The 16,728-nt window shown below is 37.9% G+C and overlaps 1 protein-coding gene across 2 annotated transcripts in view; it reads right to left on the bottom strand.

Moving 5' to 3' along the window:
• Positions 1-691: 691 nt before the first annotated feature.
• The window catches only part of prkd1 (protein kinase D1), a 57,561-nt gene continuing 41,524 nt past the window's right edge, over positions 692-16,728 (bottom strand). For both annotated transcript variants that reach the window (XM_036594021.1, XM_036594022.1), the window contains exons 8-19: positions 16,159-16,357; positions 14,634-14,757; positions 14,115-14,192; positions 12,347-12,623; positions 10,529-10,581; positions 9,727-9,799; positions 8,399-8,505; positions 8,100-8,261; positions 6,591-6,689; positions 5,594-5,861; positions 2,202-2,287; positions 692-987 (exon numbers count right to left, since the gene is read on the bottom strand). In XM_036594021.1, coding sequence (XP_036449914.1) covers positions 769-987; positions 2,202-2,287; positions 5,594-5,861; positions 6,591-6,689; positions 8,100-8,261; positions 8,399-8,505; positions 9,727-9,799; positions 10,529-10,581; positions 12,347-12,623; positions 14,115-14,192; positions 14,634-14,757; positions 16,159-16,357 — 1,745 coding nt within the window. In that variant the 3' untranslated portion in view covers positions 692-768. The remainder of the gene's footprint in view (positions 988-2,201; positions 2,288-5,593; positions 5,862-6,590; positions 6,690-8,099; positions 8,262-8,398; positions 8,506-9,726; positions 9,800-10,528; positions 10,582-12,346; positions 12,624-14,114; positions 14,193-14,633; positions 14,758-16,158; positions 16,358-16,728) is intronic.

Below are 16,728 nucleotides of genomic sequence, written 5' to 3'. Positions count from 1 at the left end.
AGGGGTATCCCATCCCCTCCAAATACACGCACAAACATACACACACACACACACACACACACACACACACACACACACATACAAACATGCATACAAAATATGCTCATATGCACCATGGCACCACACAAGACCACAAAAGCTGCAAGGACTTTCTGCTTTTACACTTTCTGTAGTAATTACGTTTCCACTAAGGCAACGGTCACCACAGCATTGTGGTGGTCTCCAACTAATTTGTGCTGCACATTCAGATTTGTTGGCTTGAGAAATTTCCCACAGGTCAGTCATAAATTATGGTTTTCACTGAAATTTTACAAATAATAATAATGATGATAATAATAATAATAATAATACTGCTGCTGCTGCTACAGTTTTACTCACTGTGTAGAGCCACCATAGTAAAAATACAGACAACACAATTTTTTTTCTCCCTGAAAAAAGATATATTTTAAAGTTCTTAGTTAAGCTGTATCTGTCTTTAATGTGCCTTGTCCAGTAAAGTGAGTCGGATGGAAATGCTGAGTTTTAGGAAAAGTGCTTTTGAATGGCTGCGAGTTGTAACACACATATAATGTAGTTCAGGCACTGAGAGTTGAAATTTACTGGTATTCCATAGCAACAAAGTTCAGTAAAGCTGTTTTAGGATGGCTGTGGACAGTAACTCTGTTTATTCTTACATTCTCCTGCCTGTATGTGTTTCCTGACATGTTGCTTTGGGAGTGTGCAGTTGGCTTTAGTCTGTGTTGTGCTCTTAAAGGGACAGGCAGCAATTTATAGCACACTGACTCGATCACTGAGCGTGCTCATTATGGCGTCTTCAGACTCTGCCTCCTTGCTGACGTCAGCGTGGGGGTTGATTAGGTGGGTGGGGTACTGCAGGCCGTTTTGCTCCGCAAAATGCTCCCAGCGCATGTCGTCACTTTCGTGGGTGATGTATCGCTCCTGCATCTTACACTCCAGATTCCGCAGGTCCAACCACATCTGGTAGTCCTGTCACAAACAACATACGACCAAACCATAGTTATGAGTTAAATCCCCCAAAAATTGTCACTCTATGCATACACTTACTCTCTAAAAAATCATGTTACACACAACCTTACACACTTTCCTCTGTAGACAGCATTTACTTTCATGTTTGACTGGCAAAATTTGTCATAAAGCATCTGAGGATGGAGTCTACTGACCAGCACTCATCTGTCAACTAATATAACTTATTTGGCTTTTCCACAAGACACTCTATACAGAAAAGTATGCGGTAGAAAGCCTCCTTCTAGTATACCAATGATACACAGTTATTCAGAAACATCTGGAAGCCAAGCATTACCCTCAGGATGTTGGTGCCCTCTAACACATTTATGCACTTAAAGGACAGTTCCAACACTTTGGCAAATGATTCCATGTTTCAAGCATCATGCAGTTGTCTCAAATCTTTTTTATCTCAAATGTTTTTAGAGACCGCTTGGATATTGGTTTATGGACTCTCCTGTCCGAAAATACTATAATTGATTCAAAGTTGGTGCTTCTGATGGTCCTGAATTCAGATAAATTATACATTCTAACAAGCAGCTTTTCATATCAGACCTACCAAACCTATCACCTCCACTGGAGCAACTAAGGGAACGAGGTATCGTACCTGCTATCGTACACGAAGTAGAATTTTCATAATATTATATTTTTATGCTACAATAACCCTAATAAACCTTCAAATATGGTTAATCTAGCATCAGATCACTCTGCAAGAGTAGTTTCTAAGGTTGCACAATGAGAACAGAATCATAGCAGATAGTTGCTTAAAAATGATCTGAAATGGACAGATGTTTAGATTTGACTATCAGTTCAAACCCATATTTTATGTCTTACTTAAATTTATTACTACACTTATAACTTTATAGAAAACATATATATATACACACAATTGTGTCAAAAAAGCAAAAACATGGGATTAACTGGTCAAAATGTCAGAGCTGTCCTTTAACGTGCCCTACATGTACATAGCTTTTTACATATCTTTTTCAGTAGGTCATATTCTTACAAAGTATTCAACAAGTAAATAACTAAAATTATTTTGTCATATGACAGCTACTCTCACCCTGATCTGCTTTAATTCTAACAGGCACAACAGAAGCTAAAACCTGTGGTCCATCTTTATTCACAAAAGCTCTTCTTTGCCCTGTTGGCTGTGCAGAGAGGAAGCAGGGGCTGACCTGTAGCCAAGGATGACTGAGGGACTTGTCCACGCTGTAGCGCTTCCTCATTTTGACTTGCAGCAGGTTATTAATGAGGTCAATTGCTGGAACAACAAAGCAGGCTGTCAGTGGCCGGGCCATGGTGGGAAAGCTGAAGGATTTGGAGCTCAGAGGGATAATGAGCAAAACCAACATCATGTTAACATTATTTCAGGGGTCACAGAGCTCTGAGAGCCGCCAAGGGTTCTTAACCTCGAGCCCCCCCCCAACTTTAGTCTCTGCGATCGGCGGGCGTTACTCACATGAATGGGCCATGACAAAAATGGAGCGCGCTCTCGCGGATGTCTTTCTTAAATCCTCACCCTTTTCTCCCGCTCTCCTTTTCTTCCCCTGTCCTCCCCCTTGTTTTTGCTCTCCTTCCCTCTCATCTAATGCCTTTTCTTTGGACAGGATGGCTAGCCTGAGTTATTGAGTTCAGCTCAATAAATGCATGGCAGCTGAGCAAGCTCTATAACTTTCTTTTATTTGGAATAAAAAGAGCCTCAAAATTGACCTGTTCTATTACAAATGTTTTGCTTTTTAAAGGTTTTATGTTATAAATAAAATAATACAATATTCCTTGACTGAAATGTATGTGAATGTATGTGAAAAACAAATGTATGAATCAATATATGAATGCATAGTATGAATAATATAATCTCACATTGTGTTTTCTCCATAGGACTGAAGCAAATATTTTCAAACATTTATTTGAGGCATGCTCAGCCTTATTATTACTAACAGAAAACAGAAATTAAATCAATTACCATGGCATAAGAAACAAAATCCTATTACAACAAAAATTACTTGATATAAACTAGTATATAAATAGAAAAACAACTGGTATGTAATTAATTTGTGCTGTTTAGAAACAGAGGCTGCATAGTCTGCGAAGTCTGCTCAGGCAAATTTAAAAGAAAAAAGTGGGCATCTTTAATTAAACAGAGGAGCTGAGATAACACCATGCAAAACCCATTTACACGAACAGCATGGTCAAGTGTGAAGGATAAATTAGAAAGTTATCTTGATAAGGTTGGAGTTTTGGATTTATACAAGATCGTTTGAGATACAGCTAGCAAGGTAAAACAAAGCAGCATTGATTCACATCACTAGAGGAACCTTAATACTGTCTGTAGCTGAGAGGCCTGTTAACATGGCTCAAATAAATGGACAGGATTAGTTATGTTCGTCAGTACGGAATGGTTTCCAATTCCTAAGCACTTTAGTACATCACTGCTACAGCCTACTGTCAGCTTCATCTACTATTGTTTTGGCTCGCAAGGCTGGCCCATAATGAAGCCAGCTCAACATAAAGACCTGAATGACTAGTTCAGGTTTATATCTGAATAAGGCAGAACTACTCCAGCTTGCCATTGGAGGTTGGATTCATTAACAACATGAAGCACTGAGAGTTAACCTCTTAAATGGCCAGGGCCTGCCAGCAGGCCCAAAGTTTCATTACACATTTCTGTAACCTAAGAATAGCTCAATCTGTTTGCATTAAAGCCCCTTTAGTTACTGAACAATAAGCCTTAGTATGTAATAAGCCTGGGATTTTAAGTGGTTAACATTATTGTTACCCAGAAAGATGGGGTTACTTTGTTTATATAGTAAGATTTCTATTCACACGGTAGTCTAGCGAAGTTGTAATCACATATTTCATATTCTTTTGCCACAGTTCTTTAAAAAAATTAGAGATTTCAGGGCTTTGGAATGATTAATCAAAAATGGTGTAATTTTTAAAGGTTAATTGCTATGGCAACAGCTTGTAGTACAATGTGATTAAAATGTTAGATTACCTATCTTACACAACGATTTAATACTGAGGTGAACCGGAAAAAAGGTAACAGTCCAGAGATTTTGCATAATACTAACATAATTATTACTTTTAGTGCTTCTAACTGGCTTGCATTGGAAAAGCAGTGCCAAAAAATTAGCTTTAATCATGACATTCTGGTGGATACCACTCTGTGCCTGGAGGTGCTTAAGCATGTCCATTGCTAGGAAGGAACGACCGCAAAAACGCCTTTTCTCCTCATTATTAATCTATGTTCTATTGATCATGGAGTCTAAACAGTCAATGCTGGAGTTCGAAAAGATGCTGTAGCAGGCTTCATATTCAAAAGAACAGACATTGAATATGGTGCTGGAGGGTTATGGGAAAAACCGTGATTACAACTTACATCAGTAGAAAAATCTTCACCAAGTTGGAGGTAGAACTTGCATTCTGTAACTGGCAAATAATTCAGCCAGTGTCTTGTGTAATTTGGTTCCCTGGCATCTTTAAAGTGCACTCACACTTTCTGTGTGTCATAGTGATCTTTGTAATCTGGATAATTGAGCTGACCTAAGTCTTTTTTAATCACCTTACTTGTATGTAGGGGGTATATAGGTCATCTGCATTCAGTTATTGAAGCATTGTGCACCTTTTGGTGTGTATTCACATTTTCTCTTGCTCACTCAACAAGAACTATTCATGTTTTCTTTGATTTTTTTCATCTGTACATAGTTTGTCCTGTGAACATTCCCGTTACCTATCAGTAAAGTTTACCATTTACAGCCTTGTGTCATTGATGAAGTTCTTTCACCACTACTACTTTCCTCAGCTTCTAATTTACAAGAACACTTTTCTAACACAGTAATGTGTACATTTGAAGAAATAAATGATGTGAAATTGTTCTTGGGATGTATATAGTTTTAGGGAAAAAAACTTTAACTGGTATAGAACATTTACACAATATGGATGTTCCTTAAATAGGCCATTCTTAAAATTTTAGAAGACAATTAATTACCATATAAATTACTGCAATTAACAAATTCATTCTTCTTTGTTCATTGCATGTAACTAAAAGTACAAGTCTAAAGTGGCTGAATTGTCTGATGAGCCATTTTACTTCCTAGCTGTCAATATTTAGTAGCTCCCAACTGATGACAGAAATACATGTATTTGCTTCAATCTAATAGATGAAAGCAATTCACATTCTGTTTGTTGCAACATTGTGAAACTGAACTGTGGAAAATAATTGTGCTTAAATAAATGTGATCAGGCAATTATGTAATAATTGTGACAGGCCTATCTTTAAACTTTAAAGAGGCTCTTCAAGCTTGCATACCATCAACAAAAACGGCTATTCTTTAAAGAACCAGGCACTGAACCAATGGTTTTAGCAGCAAACTTCAGGCAGCTTAATTTTTAAGAGTCTATTATAGATATTCTCCAGACTAAAAGACTTAGCTGTGCTTATTGAAGCAATGAATGGTTTTACCTATGCTTATAATAAGAGATTTTATTTCCCTGTGGTTAGATGCACAGTCCTTCTTAACCACACATACAACAGATACATCCAATCCAGTTCTGGCTGGAAACCTACCTTCCGGGGTCACCTTCTTCCATGGGTTGGGTGGATACATAAAGGCAGCGTTCTGGATTTGGTCGTGGATGTCCTCATCCTCGTTGAACGGAAAGGTCCCACTGAGGCTGACGTAGATGATGACCCCCACAGACCACATGTCCAGAGAGCGGTTGTAGCCCTTGTTTCTCAGCACCTCCGGGGCCAGGTACGCTGGGGTGCCCACCACCGAGCGCCTGAATGACTTCTCCCCGATAATCCGGGCGAAGCCAAAATCGCACAGCTTCACCTGCAGAAGACAATGAGTGATCAGTGAGCTTTACGCCAGAGCCTGACACTGGGACTAGACAGTTCTTTTACTTGACTGGGGCGCAACAAATAGCATCCATTATTTCTCCCCCAAACCCCTCTCCACAACAGACACCATAATGAGCAGTTGCCAAAGACTGCACTGAACTTGAATGAAATTATCACGCAGTTAAAAGCAGTTACAGTGCGCTCTCCTGCTGATCTTCCCCCTTCTCTTTTAAAACATTTACTTGCGCAGAGGAAAGAACAGCATTTGGGGAGAGCCATTACAGGACCCTTGATGCAATGCTGCAATCTCTGCAGTTCGAATGATGCCTGTTCTAGTTTTGCTTCTACATTCGTGTTTGTTCTGGGAAAAATATTTGTGGTAAATAACACAAACGCGATTTGGTTAGTATTCCTTCGAGATGTTTGCCCGGTGCCCAAACACAGTGAGTCATCGTTCTGCTCAAGCGCTTCCAGAGCAAGCTTCGCACAGTAGACGGCTGAAACAATGGGGAGATAATTTAGCAGTCTTTCATTGCAGAGAGGCACGCACATACACACACACACGCTGCGCGCCAACACACAGAATAAACTGTAATTACCATCTCCTATTGTTATTCTTTTGCTTTTATAAAAGCAGATTAATTCATGTTTATTTTACTGTTTCCCCCCTTTATTCAGTCTCTTTTTAATGGCCATGGTTTTCTGTCAGTATGCTACTCACTTGGGGGAAGGAGTCAGCAGATGCCAGTAAGACGTTCTCGGGTTTAAGGTCACAGTGTACAATGTTTTTGAAGTGAAGATGGCGAAGAGCAACAAGGATCTGAGCAAAAACAAGGAATACAACAGCTTCAGTAAAGAACATCATTCATCACCATGTCATTACACTCACTGTTACAAGATTATACATTAAAAGTATGGAATACTAGCATACTGTACATTAACCACTTAAGCCCTAAGCTACTACTCTAAATTGTTTGGTTGCTATCATGAAACTAATGTTGTTTTAACTGAAAAGACCAGCTGCCTTTTACATTGTGCAACAGTCCAGAGATGAACACTTCACAATGAATGGACCAGTAGAAATGTTCCAAAATTACTTGGAATAAAACCTCAACATATTATTTTTGAACATTTTTTTCCTTCTATTTTAAAGTTAACATGTTGGAGATACAAGGTTTACTTTCGAGTATAAACCCTTAGGGTTCAAGACGTTAAAACTACGAAATGCTGTACATTAAAAGCAAAGCATATTGAGTACTATACATTAGGAGTATTGAAAGAGCAAAAAGCGCTTATCAAGAAATGCACTTTTTTCTCAGTTAAAACAGCCATTAAGTACAGGTTATTCATTGTTCAGGAGGTATTTCAGAGGAAAAAGATACACCATAATCCATCTGCATAAGGAAGGGGAAAGTTAAGGGAAAATGCAGTGAAAAAACTGGATTTATTAAAAGATATAGAGAAAAAGGGACTCCTAACAACCATGCAAGACCTGGTAGACCATCAAATCTACCCTCAACAGATAAACAGTTAACTTAAAGCTCTCATCGTCGAGAGAGAGGGAGAGCGAGGAGAAAATCAAGCTCTACTCTTGCTTCACATCAGTCCATCTGCCCATCCTTCCACTGTAAGAAGAGCTCAATGCTCAATGCTATGGGTCTGAAAGGATGTGGAACAGTCAAGAAGCCCTTACTGAGAAAAGGAAATAGACAAAAACCAAGAACATCAGCAAATCAAACAAAGAAGCTGCTGGTATTCTTATAAAAATGGACTGACCATCCACACCTCAATATCATTGAATGAGTTTGGGATTACTTGGATTGTGAGAAGCACAAAATGCAACTAACTTCTGAGGCTAAACTTAGGAAGTTTGGAAAAATACTCCAGCAGATATCTCTGAAAAAAATGAAAGCAAGTCTCCAGAAAAGAATGGAAGCTGTAATAAGGCAACTTCACACTAAAAAAATCCAGAAAAATGACATATTTAGCTGTTGAGGCCTCTTTGTAGTTTTTGTGTTAAATTTGTTTTCTGCTGTTTCCTTACATTGATATATGAATACCTTAATGAAGCATTGAAACAAATGAAGGGTGGTCTCTGACTTTTGCACAGTACTATACTATATCAGCTTTTGTCACTGAACAAGTGGCTGTTCATTTGTGTGTATGCAATCTGACAGAGTCACACTGAGGTCAAGTGTGTCTGGCTAGTGGCTGTGTCTGAGAGACTTACCTGTGTGACGAGGAACTTGGTGATGCGCTCCGGCAGCCTCCCCTTCTCACTAGACAGTATCATCTCCAGCATGTCACCATGGAGCTTCTCCATAACAACAAACACACGCTCTGGTGTTTCAAACATGCACTCAAGGTTCACGACCCCAGGGTGGTGAAGGTTCTACAAACGATGGAAACAAATTCACAAAAATCTCTTGATACAGTATCAATATTCACTTCAGTCTATTGTTCTGTATATATCCACAGGGTCATCATAACATTATAGACTTTGTTATATGTAAATGTGTGTTTATTCACCTGAAGGATGGCAACTTCATTGCGTAGTTGGCTCTCCTGTTTGGTGGGGAAGCGCAGCTTGTCTATAATCTTGATTGCTACATCTCTGCCTGTTTTTCTGTGCTTTCCTGCAGTGTATATAAGAAGAAAATTATTTTGTATGGATGAGGCCTTAGATGTCATTTTTTATTATTTCCTATCTCTAGAAGCATTACACATACAACAACAAAGGTGCATTACTGTTGGTGGTTGGTATAGTGTAGTGGGTAACACCTCTGCCTTCTATGCTGTAGACTGGGGTTCAATCCCTGCCTGGGTAAGCACCCTACACTATACCAATAAGAGTGCTTGGGCAAGACTCCTAACACTACCTTTGCCTATATGTGTAAAATTATCAAATTGTAAGTTGCTCTGGATAAGAGCGTCTGCCAAATGCCATAAATGTAAACTTTATGTCAACATACATCTGCAACACAACATAAAACACTTAGCATACTTTTTACAGTACTGTGCAAAAGTCAAACACCACACTTAATTTCTTTATTATTTATTTGCAGTTAAAACTATTAAAGCTATTAAGTACAAGTTATTCATTTTTCAGCTTCAGGAAAAAAACATAAAACAAAATTACGCAGAAGCCCCAAAAACTAAATATAATATCAAACTTTTTAGTATTTAGCATCCACATTCTACCTTTATTACAGTTTCCATTCTGTTTAGTAGTCTTGCTTTCCAATTTTCAAAAGAAATTTGCAGGAATTGTTTTCACACCTCCAAAGTTCAGATTTAGAAGTTGGTTGCATCTTCTGCTTCTCATAACCCAAGTAATCCCAAACACATTCAGTGATGTTGATTTCTGGACTCCAATCCATTGTGCTGAGGACACCAAAATGTTCTTTGTTTGATTTGCAAATTTTCTGCTTTTTTGTCTATTTGCTTTTCTCAGTAAAAGCTTCTTGACAGCTACACATCTTTTCAGACCCATAGCGTTGGGTTGTCATCTCACAGTGGAAGGATTGAGAGAAATACCTATATTTTTTCAGATCTGGAGCAAGAACAGAGCTCGATTTTCAGTCACAGATAGAAGTTGTAAGCACTGTTTACCAGATGGTGACAGTTTTGTTGGCTACATGGTTGTTAAGAGTCACATTTTCTCTGTATTATTTATTCATTTTTTCAACTCAGTTTGTGGAAACTCCTGTTTTCTCTTATTTTTCCCTGAGTTTATCTAATCTGGTCAGAAATATCTCCTGAAAATAATAAAAGTAGGATGCCCTCTGACTTCTGCACAGTACTGCATGTGAACATTCAAAAGAGAACCACATACAGTAAATACACTAGTTCATTACCCCCATAGACAATGCCAAACTGCCCAGATCCAAGAACTTCATCAGGGAATATCTGATACACTGTGCTAATGTCCTACAAGAGAAGAAATAATGGGGAAAACATGAGAAATAAACAAGATTTAAACATTTCAAAGATTCTGGTGGTTCTTCTTATTGATCTACATTCTGCTTTGTCTGATCTGTAGATTTTGCACTGCTACATTGGCTGAATTAAGAGCAGTAGCACAGGGAGATATTACTGTATCCCGCTAGGACTCTGTCACAGAAGCTCAGGTAACTATGGCAACCCCATGGCCAGGCAGGTAATCAAAATAATCTCCAATAGAGGCACTGAGTGTTTATATCACACTGAAACTCAAGGCTACAGGTATGGGCAAGCCAACAGATTTCTCCGACACAGAAATACAGCTCCAAATGGAAAAGAAAAAGAGCTGTGGTATTCTGTATTTAAAACAACGAATTAAAACTACAGTCATGCCACCACATTATATTTTACATTGAAAATGATACACAGCTATCAATGCTATTTTTTACTAATATATCTTACCTGTACCACACATTCTGTAGATAAACTTTTAGCTGATTACTTTTTTAATATCCAAAAAGGAATCCTGACTGATGCATTTAAACAAGCTGAAACATTTCCTTCCTCTATTTAATGCAATACATGCAGAGGTTTTACACTTTTGTTTGCAAACAATCATGATTAATATAAAATATGGAAATAATACAATACATTTGTGAATAATACAATAATTAGTAAAATAATGAAAAGAGTAATCAAAGAAAGTTGTATAATTACCACATTCTCCTGAATCTGGCAATTGGACACAGAGATGCTGATGGAGACGTCTTCTGTTTACGAAGGAAACAAACATGATTATAACCTTCAAGATCAGATCAGAGTTTTTAAATGTATTCTTACACTCACTGGCTACTCTATTAGGTAGCTTGTATCTACAATTGCTGTCCATTTTATCAGGTACACTTATCAAATATGTGCACTTCATAGTTCTACAATTGAGGTGTTTTAATCCAAAATGCATTATAGATCTCTTTTAGGATTTTGTTTTATTATATACATTGTTGGAAGTGAGCTTTACACATACATGAAATGCCATATACAGGTATATAATATATACAATTGGATAACTCTTCAATTATAGATTGTAGTCCATCTGTTTCTCTGCATGGTTAGCTAGCTTTCATTGTCAGTGGTCAGGGCCCTCACAGGAACACCACAGAGCAGGTATTATTTAGGTGGTGGATCATTCTCAGCACTGCAGTTACACTGTGTAAGTGTGTGTTGTGCTAGTATGAGTGGATTAGACACAGTGTTGCTGGGCTTTTTAAACACTGTGTTCACTCACTGTCCACTCTACTGGACGTACCAACCCTGTTGGTCCACGTTGTAGATGTAAAGTTAGATACGATAGCTCATCTGTTGCTGCACAGTCCTTCTTCAGGGGTCAGTTTCTGGTCACAGGACACTGTTCGTTGGCAGACCATTCTCAGTCTTGCAGTGACAATGAGTTGTTTAAAAACTCCAGTGACACTGCTGTGTGTGATCCACTCTGTGCAGCACACACAAAATAACATGTTAGTACCACATCAGTGTCACTGCAGTGCTGAGAACACACCACCCAGATAATACCTGCTCTGTGGGGTCTTGACCACTGATGAACAGGGTGAAGAGGTGCTAACAAACTATGCAAGGAAACAGATGGACTACAGTCTGTAACAGTAGAACTACAAAATGCTTCTATGTGGTAAGTGGAGCTGATAAAATGCACAAGAAGTGTAGATAAAAGGTAGAAGTGCCTAATATAGTAGGGAGCGAGTGGACATATAGTTATAGTTACTGAACAAGGTGCTTCATTACTTTCCTTCCTGTTTTGGTCGGGAGTGCACCATAGATAAATGACTTGTTTTTAGCAGGCGGTCAGGGCAGATTTCATGCAAAAAAGCAACATGCAAACTGACTCACTCTCTAGTACAAATAAAATGCTACAGTAAGGAAAGGCAGGTCATGTTTCTTTCCTTGTTCAGCTAAGAAATTCAAATAGCTCTTAACAAAGTGGCTACAAGTCTACACTCAGTCAGTACCTGTTGGAAATGTATTACTTTCATTTGACTACTGAAAGCCATTAAGTTTTGCGTGTAATGTAGGCTATTACAAACTTGTTAGAAAAGTTATAAAATATCTTGCATTCTATGACCAGTACCCTTGGTAATTTAAAAGACCCTGACACAAAATAATGGCATAATGTCTGGGATCAAACAATTTGTGTTTGCTTTCTTTCTTTCTTTCTTTGAAAATTCCTGAGGATTCTCATTACATCACATCTAAATATACCATTATGTCAAAAGTAGTGGAATTCCCCTTTAACCTCAGCAAACATTTTTTTCTTACTATGTTCTATAAGCCACGTTCGCTTTTGAGCCTTGTTTAATGTGCCAAATATAAGCAAGCTCATAGAATAATAGTCTACTAGTTCTGAGTAGAAAATAAGTTTTGCAGTTTTTTGGCATTTTCCATGTAATGACTGAACAATAAACTTCAGAATGTTATAAGTCTGTGATATTATAAAAACAGATCCAATGCATTTCAATATCATACTGTGCTGGCTGTGCCTGCCGCTGTGGGCCATCCCCTTGGAGATGACGGGCATGAGGGCATGCTGGATGGCCATCTCCCACATCCGGGCCACGTCCTGCCCAGCTCCGCTGACCAGCATGCTGCTGCCATGGCAGTCCTCCAACCGAGACAGGTTTTCTCCTACGTAGTACACCAGAGATGTGGTAGCAATCTCAAAGCAATGTGGGTTGGCACCTTCAGGAAGCAGGTTGAAGGTCTTAGCTGGCTCCAGAGACAGAACCTCAGATAAGGGAATTTCCTTCAGGACAAAAAGAGCCAAATACAGGTTCAGGGTTTGACTAGAGAAACTGTTAGGTGTCATAACATTTTTGTTGGTTTACAGCACGGAATATAATAATCAAGAACATGCAGACTCAAATCTATGCATACAGAATATCACATATTCACATACATATCACACAAATGTTAAAAAAAGTAGTTGCATAACTAATGATGTAGATAAAATAACATAATTACGTAATGACATTTAAATAGAATATGAGATTAATAAGAATGAAAGTAACAACTCTTAACTTCTAAGGAATAATACTGATTGCTCAAGACAAAATTTTACACATTTGTCATTCTACCAAACTGGTTCAAAGTCAGAGTGGAAAACACATTTCAGACTTTTATCTGACTCGTACGGAGCCCTGATGATGACATCCTGTATAAATAAAAATAATGTGTGGCCATGCCTTATTAACGCGTGGGAACAAGATCCTAAAGCCTGGCCACGTCTTAGTAAGGCGTGGGAATGAGATGGCTCTCATCTTATTCCCACGCCTTACTAAGTCGTGGCCACGCACTATTTTTATTTATACAGGATGTCACCAGCAGGGCTCCATAGACTTGGACTAAAATCCTTTTGCTTTAAGTGACTCTATACCTTAATCATGTTTATTTAAAAAAATAAATAAATAAATGACTGAGCTTTTCATTCTGTCACTACCAAAACAATCATAACACTACCAAAACTGTACAAAATGATTAAGTAGTAATTATTTTGCTAGTGGCAATTTTAGCCATTTTACCTTAAAACCACTAGCTAGTACATGACTAGCATATATGAATAGTTACACATAAAATTCTAAAATTTTCATTAAAACACAAAAACGTTGACTTAATTGCAGTTTCAGTAGTGACAATTCTTAATGTTACACATGAATTTTCAGAATTTGTGACACATTTACTTCAACAATCTAACTGCTCACCATGTGTCCTTGAGGGACAAGGATGCAGTCTCACTTCCTGCTCTAAAATGCAGGGGTGTGGCTAAAATAAGGCTCCGCCTATGGACTAAAACTCTTTGTGTTTTGATAGTGACATGACAAACTCATGAAAAATTGAAATCATTCAATTTTAAGAGAAATAAAAAAGATGGAAAATGGAAAAGAATGTATGTAATGCATTATTTTCACAAGTTGAAATTTAGGGGTTAGGGTTTGGAACAGACACCTCCCAATACAAAGTGCGCTGTAAATGATGATTTTGTATATATATATATATATATATATATATATATATATATATATATATATATATATATATATTATTATACTTATTATTTATTTATAATTTGTGTAAATATCTAAGGTCTGAATATTGAATTTTTTTTTTTTCTTACTGTGGGACATTGGTTTGAACTCTTTCCTTAGAATGGTATGTATATTACGTGGTTACAATTAAGGGAAAAATTAACACAATATTCTATAATTTGTACACTGATTGACTGATTGATTAGACTTACCTTGTAATATTTGCTCCCAGTATCATTCTGGAACAAAGTAATGCACTTGCTATCCAATCGCCAGTAATGCCTCTTACGCTGGTGTAAAATAGGAGAATGGTATAGTTATCCATTATGTCTTTTATAATAAACGGTAAAAACCTGTAAGGTGTAATGTACCACTTTTTTTTACATATTTCCCATTAATTTCATTATTTCCTATTCATTTATTTAAAGTGTTTCCCTGTCATTTAATTTTAAACACTTTTTACAGCTCATTAGAACTGGCTCTCTTTATTCTATAGCATTGTGTCACCCTGTAGCCATGGAACACCAAGGGAGAAACATGATGAACTTGATTAAAATATAAAGAAACAGCAAACAATTTTAAGCTTCAACATGCTTCAAAATCTCTTCAATACTCTAGAGCCTTTGATTTCGTAGTAGTAACAGGCAAAAGCAGCCACTATTAGCTGTTGTAATCTATTTTAAAGTTGCAAGATTTATATTACAGTAACTATAGGGAGCCAGATTTCTCACCAATGTGTCCTTGCTGGTAAAGTGAACAAGCCACCCCTCCTTCATGACGTTGCTGCTTTTCCTCTTTGTGTGCTTGACCGATTGGACCACTCGCATAAGAGGGATGTTGTTGCTGGTGCATGGGCTTTCAAACACAGTCACAAGTGACTTATGAAACATGAAGAAAAGCCATAATTGAGCCAATTATTTGGTACCTTACACCTCACATATATAGTTTCATTAATTCTATGGTGTCAAACAAAAAGTAATCAGAAGCAGTAATAAAAAACAACTGATTTAAATATACCTTCTCAATGGATCTGAAATGATTAGCTGGCTGTTTACATGATGACCCAGTCTCTCTTACAATTAAACGAAGAGCCTAATAGACAGACAAATTTTTGTGCCTTTTTAAAATATTTTAGACTCATTTTAATACTACCCATGTTTTATGGCTACTGTTTGACTTTAAACATCCCCGGTATTCAAAAATGTGTTTTCTAAATGGTGAACTCCTCCTAGATAGCTTATTATGATTATGTAGACTGAAATTTGTATCAGATGCTTTCTCAGTACATTCGAAAACTGATTCATGGGACGACATACAAAAAAAGTTAGTATTGTACGTCACAAATGAGCTTCAGCCTATCACACTCCAATATATAAAATATGAAATATGCTACTGAGAGGATGTGGTAGGTGTAGACGAGAGCTACGAGAGGCGGTATGGGTCCAGTGCCCACCCGTGCCTCATAAACTGATGACAGCCTGGGAAATTGCATGAGCACCTGAACCTAGAGGGAGTGAAAGAGAATTTGTTTGTCCTCCCCCCCTGCCTCAGCCCTCACATCCCATGGCAATGCTGCCGGGATTGAACTTTAGGCGCTAGAAGCTACAGTTAGCTTAGCAAGAAGGCTTAAACAGCTTTACACATAACCATGTAGGTTCATTCCGGTTCATTGAGGCCTCAATCATTTAAGTTTAGACTCAAATCTGTGTGGGTAAACGTGGTTTGCGTGTGGTGTGCTGTTAGCTTAAGCTACTTGTAATTTATCTCCCTGTTAGCACCAGAAGCTAACATTAGCTTAGCGAGAAAGCTCACTGACACTGGACTAACGCAAGTTCAGAGAATAACCACTCAAATCCGAGCGAGCGAAATCGAGTGACTGGTACCAGAGTGACTTAAAGACAGAATCTTTCTGATTAGTGAAGTTGGAGTGGTAGCTTTGTTTCTGCTCTGTCTCATCTGTTCAAACATACAGACAGCATTCAAGGTAATGGGGAGGCAGCAGAGGGGCATGTACAATTGGCTTAATCATGCATATTCATTTATCTTTGCATTCTTATTCAGTGTTGAGGTTTAGGGACACTATATGCCATGCTTAGCATTTTTGGGGGATAACAACAATTTTGTGTTTTAATTGCTAACTTAGGAGTACTGAAAATACTCGTATTACTCACCAAAATAATCAGTACATTACTCGATTACTAAAATAATCAATAGTCACAGGCATACATTAGAGTATAACTGTGGTATAGGGTCTACCTGATGACTCTGTTGGACTCATCGGGATCTGGATCATGGAAGTCTACCAGTTCACCATGACCAGCATCCAGCAGGGCCACAGGGTCAGAGACCAGCGACTCCTCCATGTCATCTATAAAGGGACTGTTCCTCTCCCCATCATGATCATCACAGCCTTCCTCCATCACCACATCAGATTCAGCACCAGGACTCAACAGATCTAGAAGAGAAAGAGAAGAGAAGGAAAATAAACAAGACTAGTATCACACAAACTTAATTTAAAATTCTAATTAAGTATAAAAAAAAGATTAAAAAAAAGAACAGAGGTACCCCGAGACAGCAGAATTGGAGAAAGAGGCAAAACATGTACAGCTCCGCATATCATTTCCTCTATTTAGTATTCATTGTTTTTAATGGTCCACCACTAAATACACAATAAACGAAAGAGTACTGCAGGCTGTAGGTGCTTTCCACCTAAATTAATTTAAGTAAGACTGAACATCTCAGTGACCTCAGTGTGTACAACCAAGGTGGTGTTTTAAATGCTCTGTGGGATAAATATTGTTGTTTTTGGTGAGAAAATGCAGCGTT

The sequence above is a fragment of the Colossoma macropomum genome, unplaced genomic scaffold (genome assembly GCF_904425465.1).
Source record: "Colossoma macropomum unplaced genomic scaffold, Colossoma_macropomum, whole genome shotgun sequence".
Classification (NCBI taxonomy): domain Eukaryota; kingdom Metazoa; phylum Chordata; class Actinopteri; order Characiformes; family Serrasalmidae; genus Colossoma; species Colossoma macropomum.
Note: the sequence above shows the minus strand (reverse complement) of the source record. Positions and strands in the feature narration are given on the sequence as shown.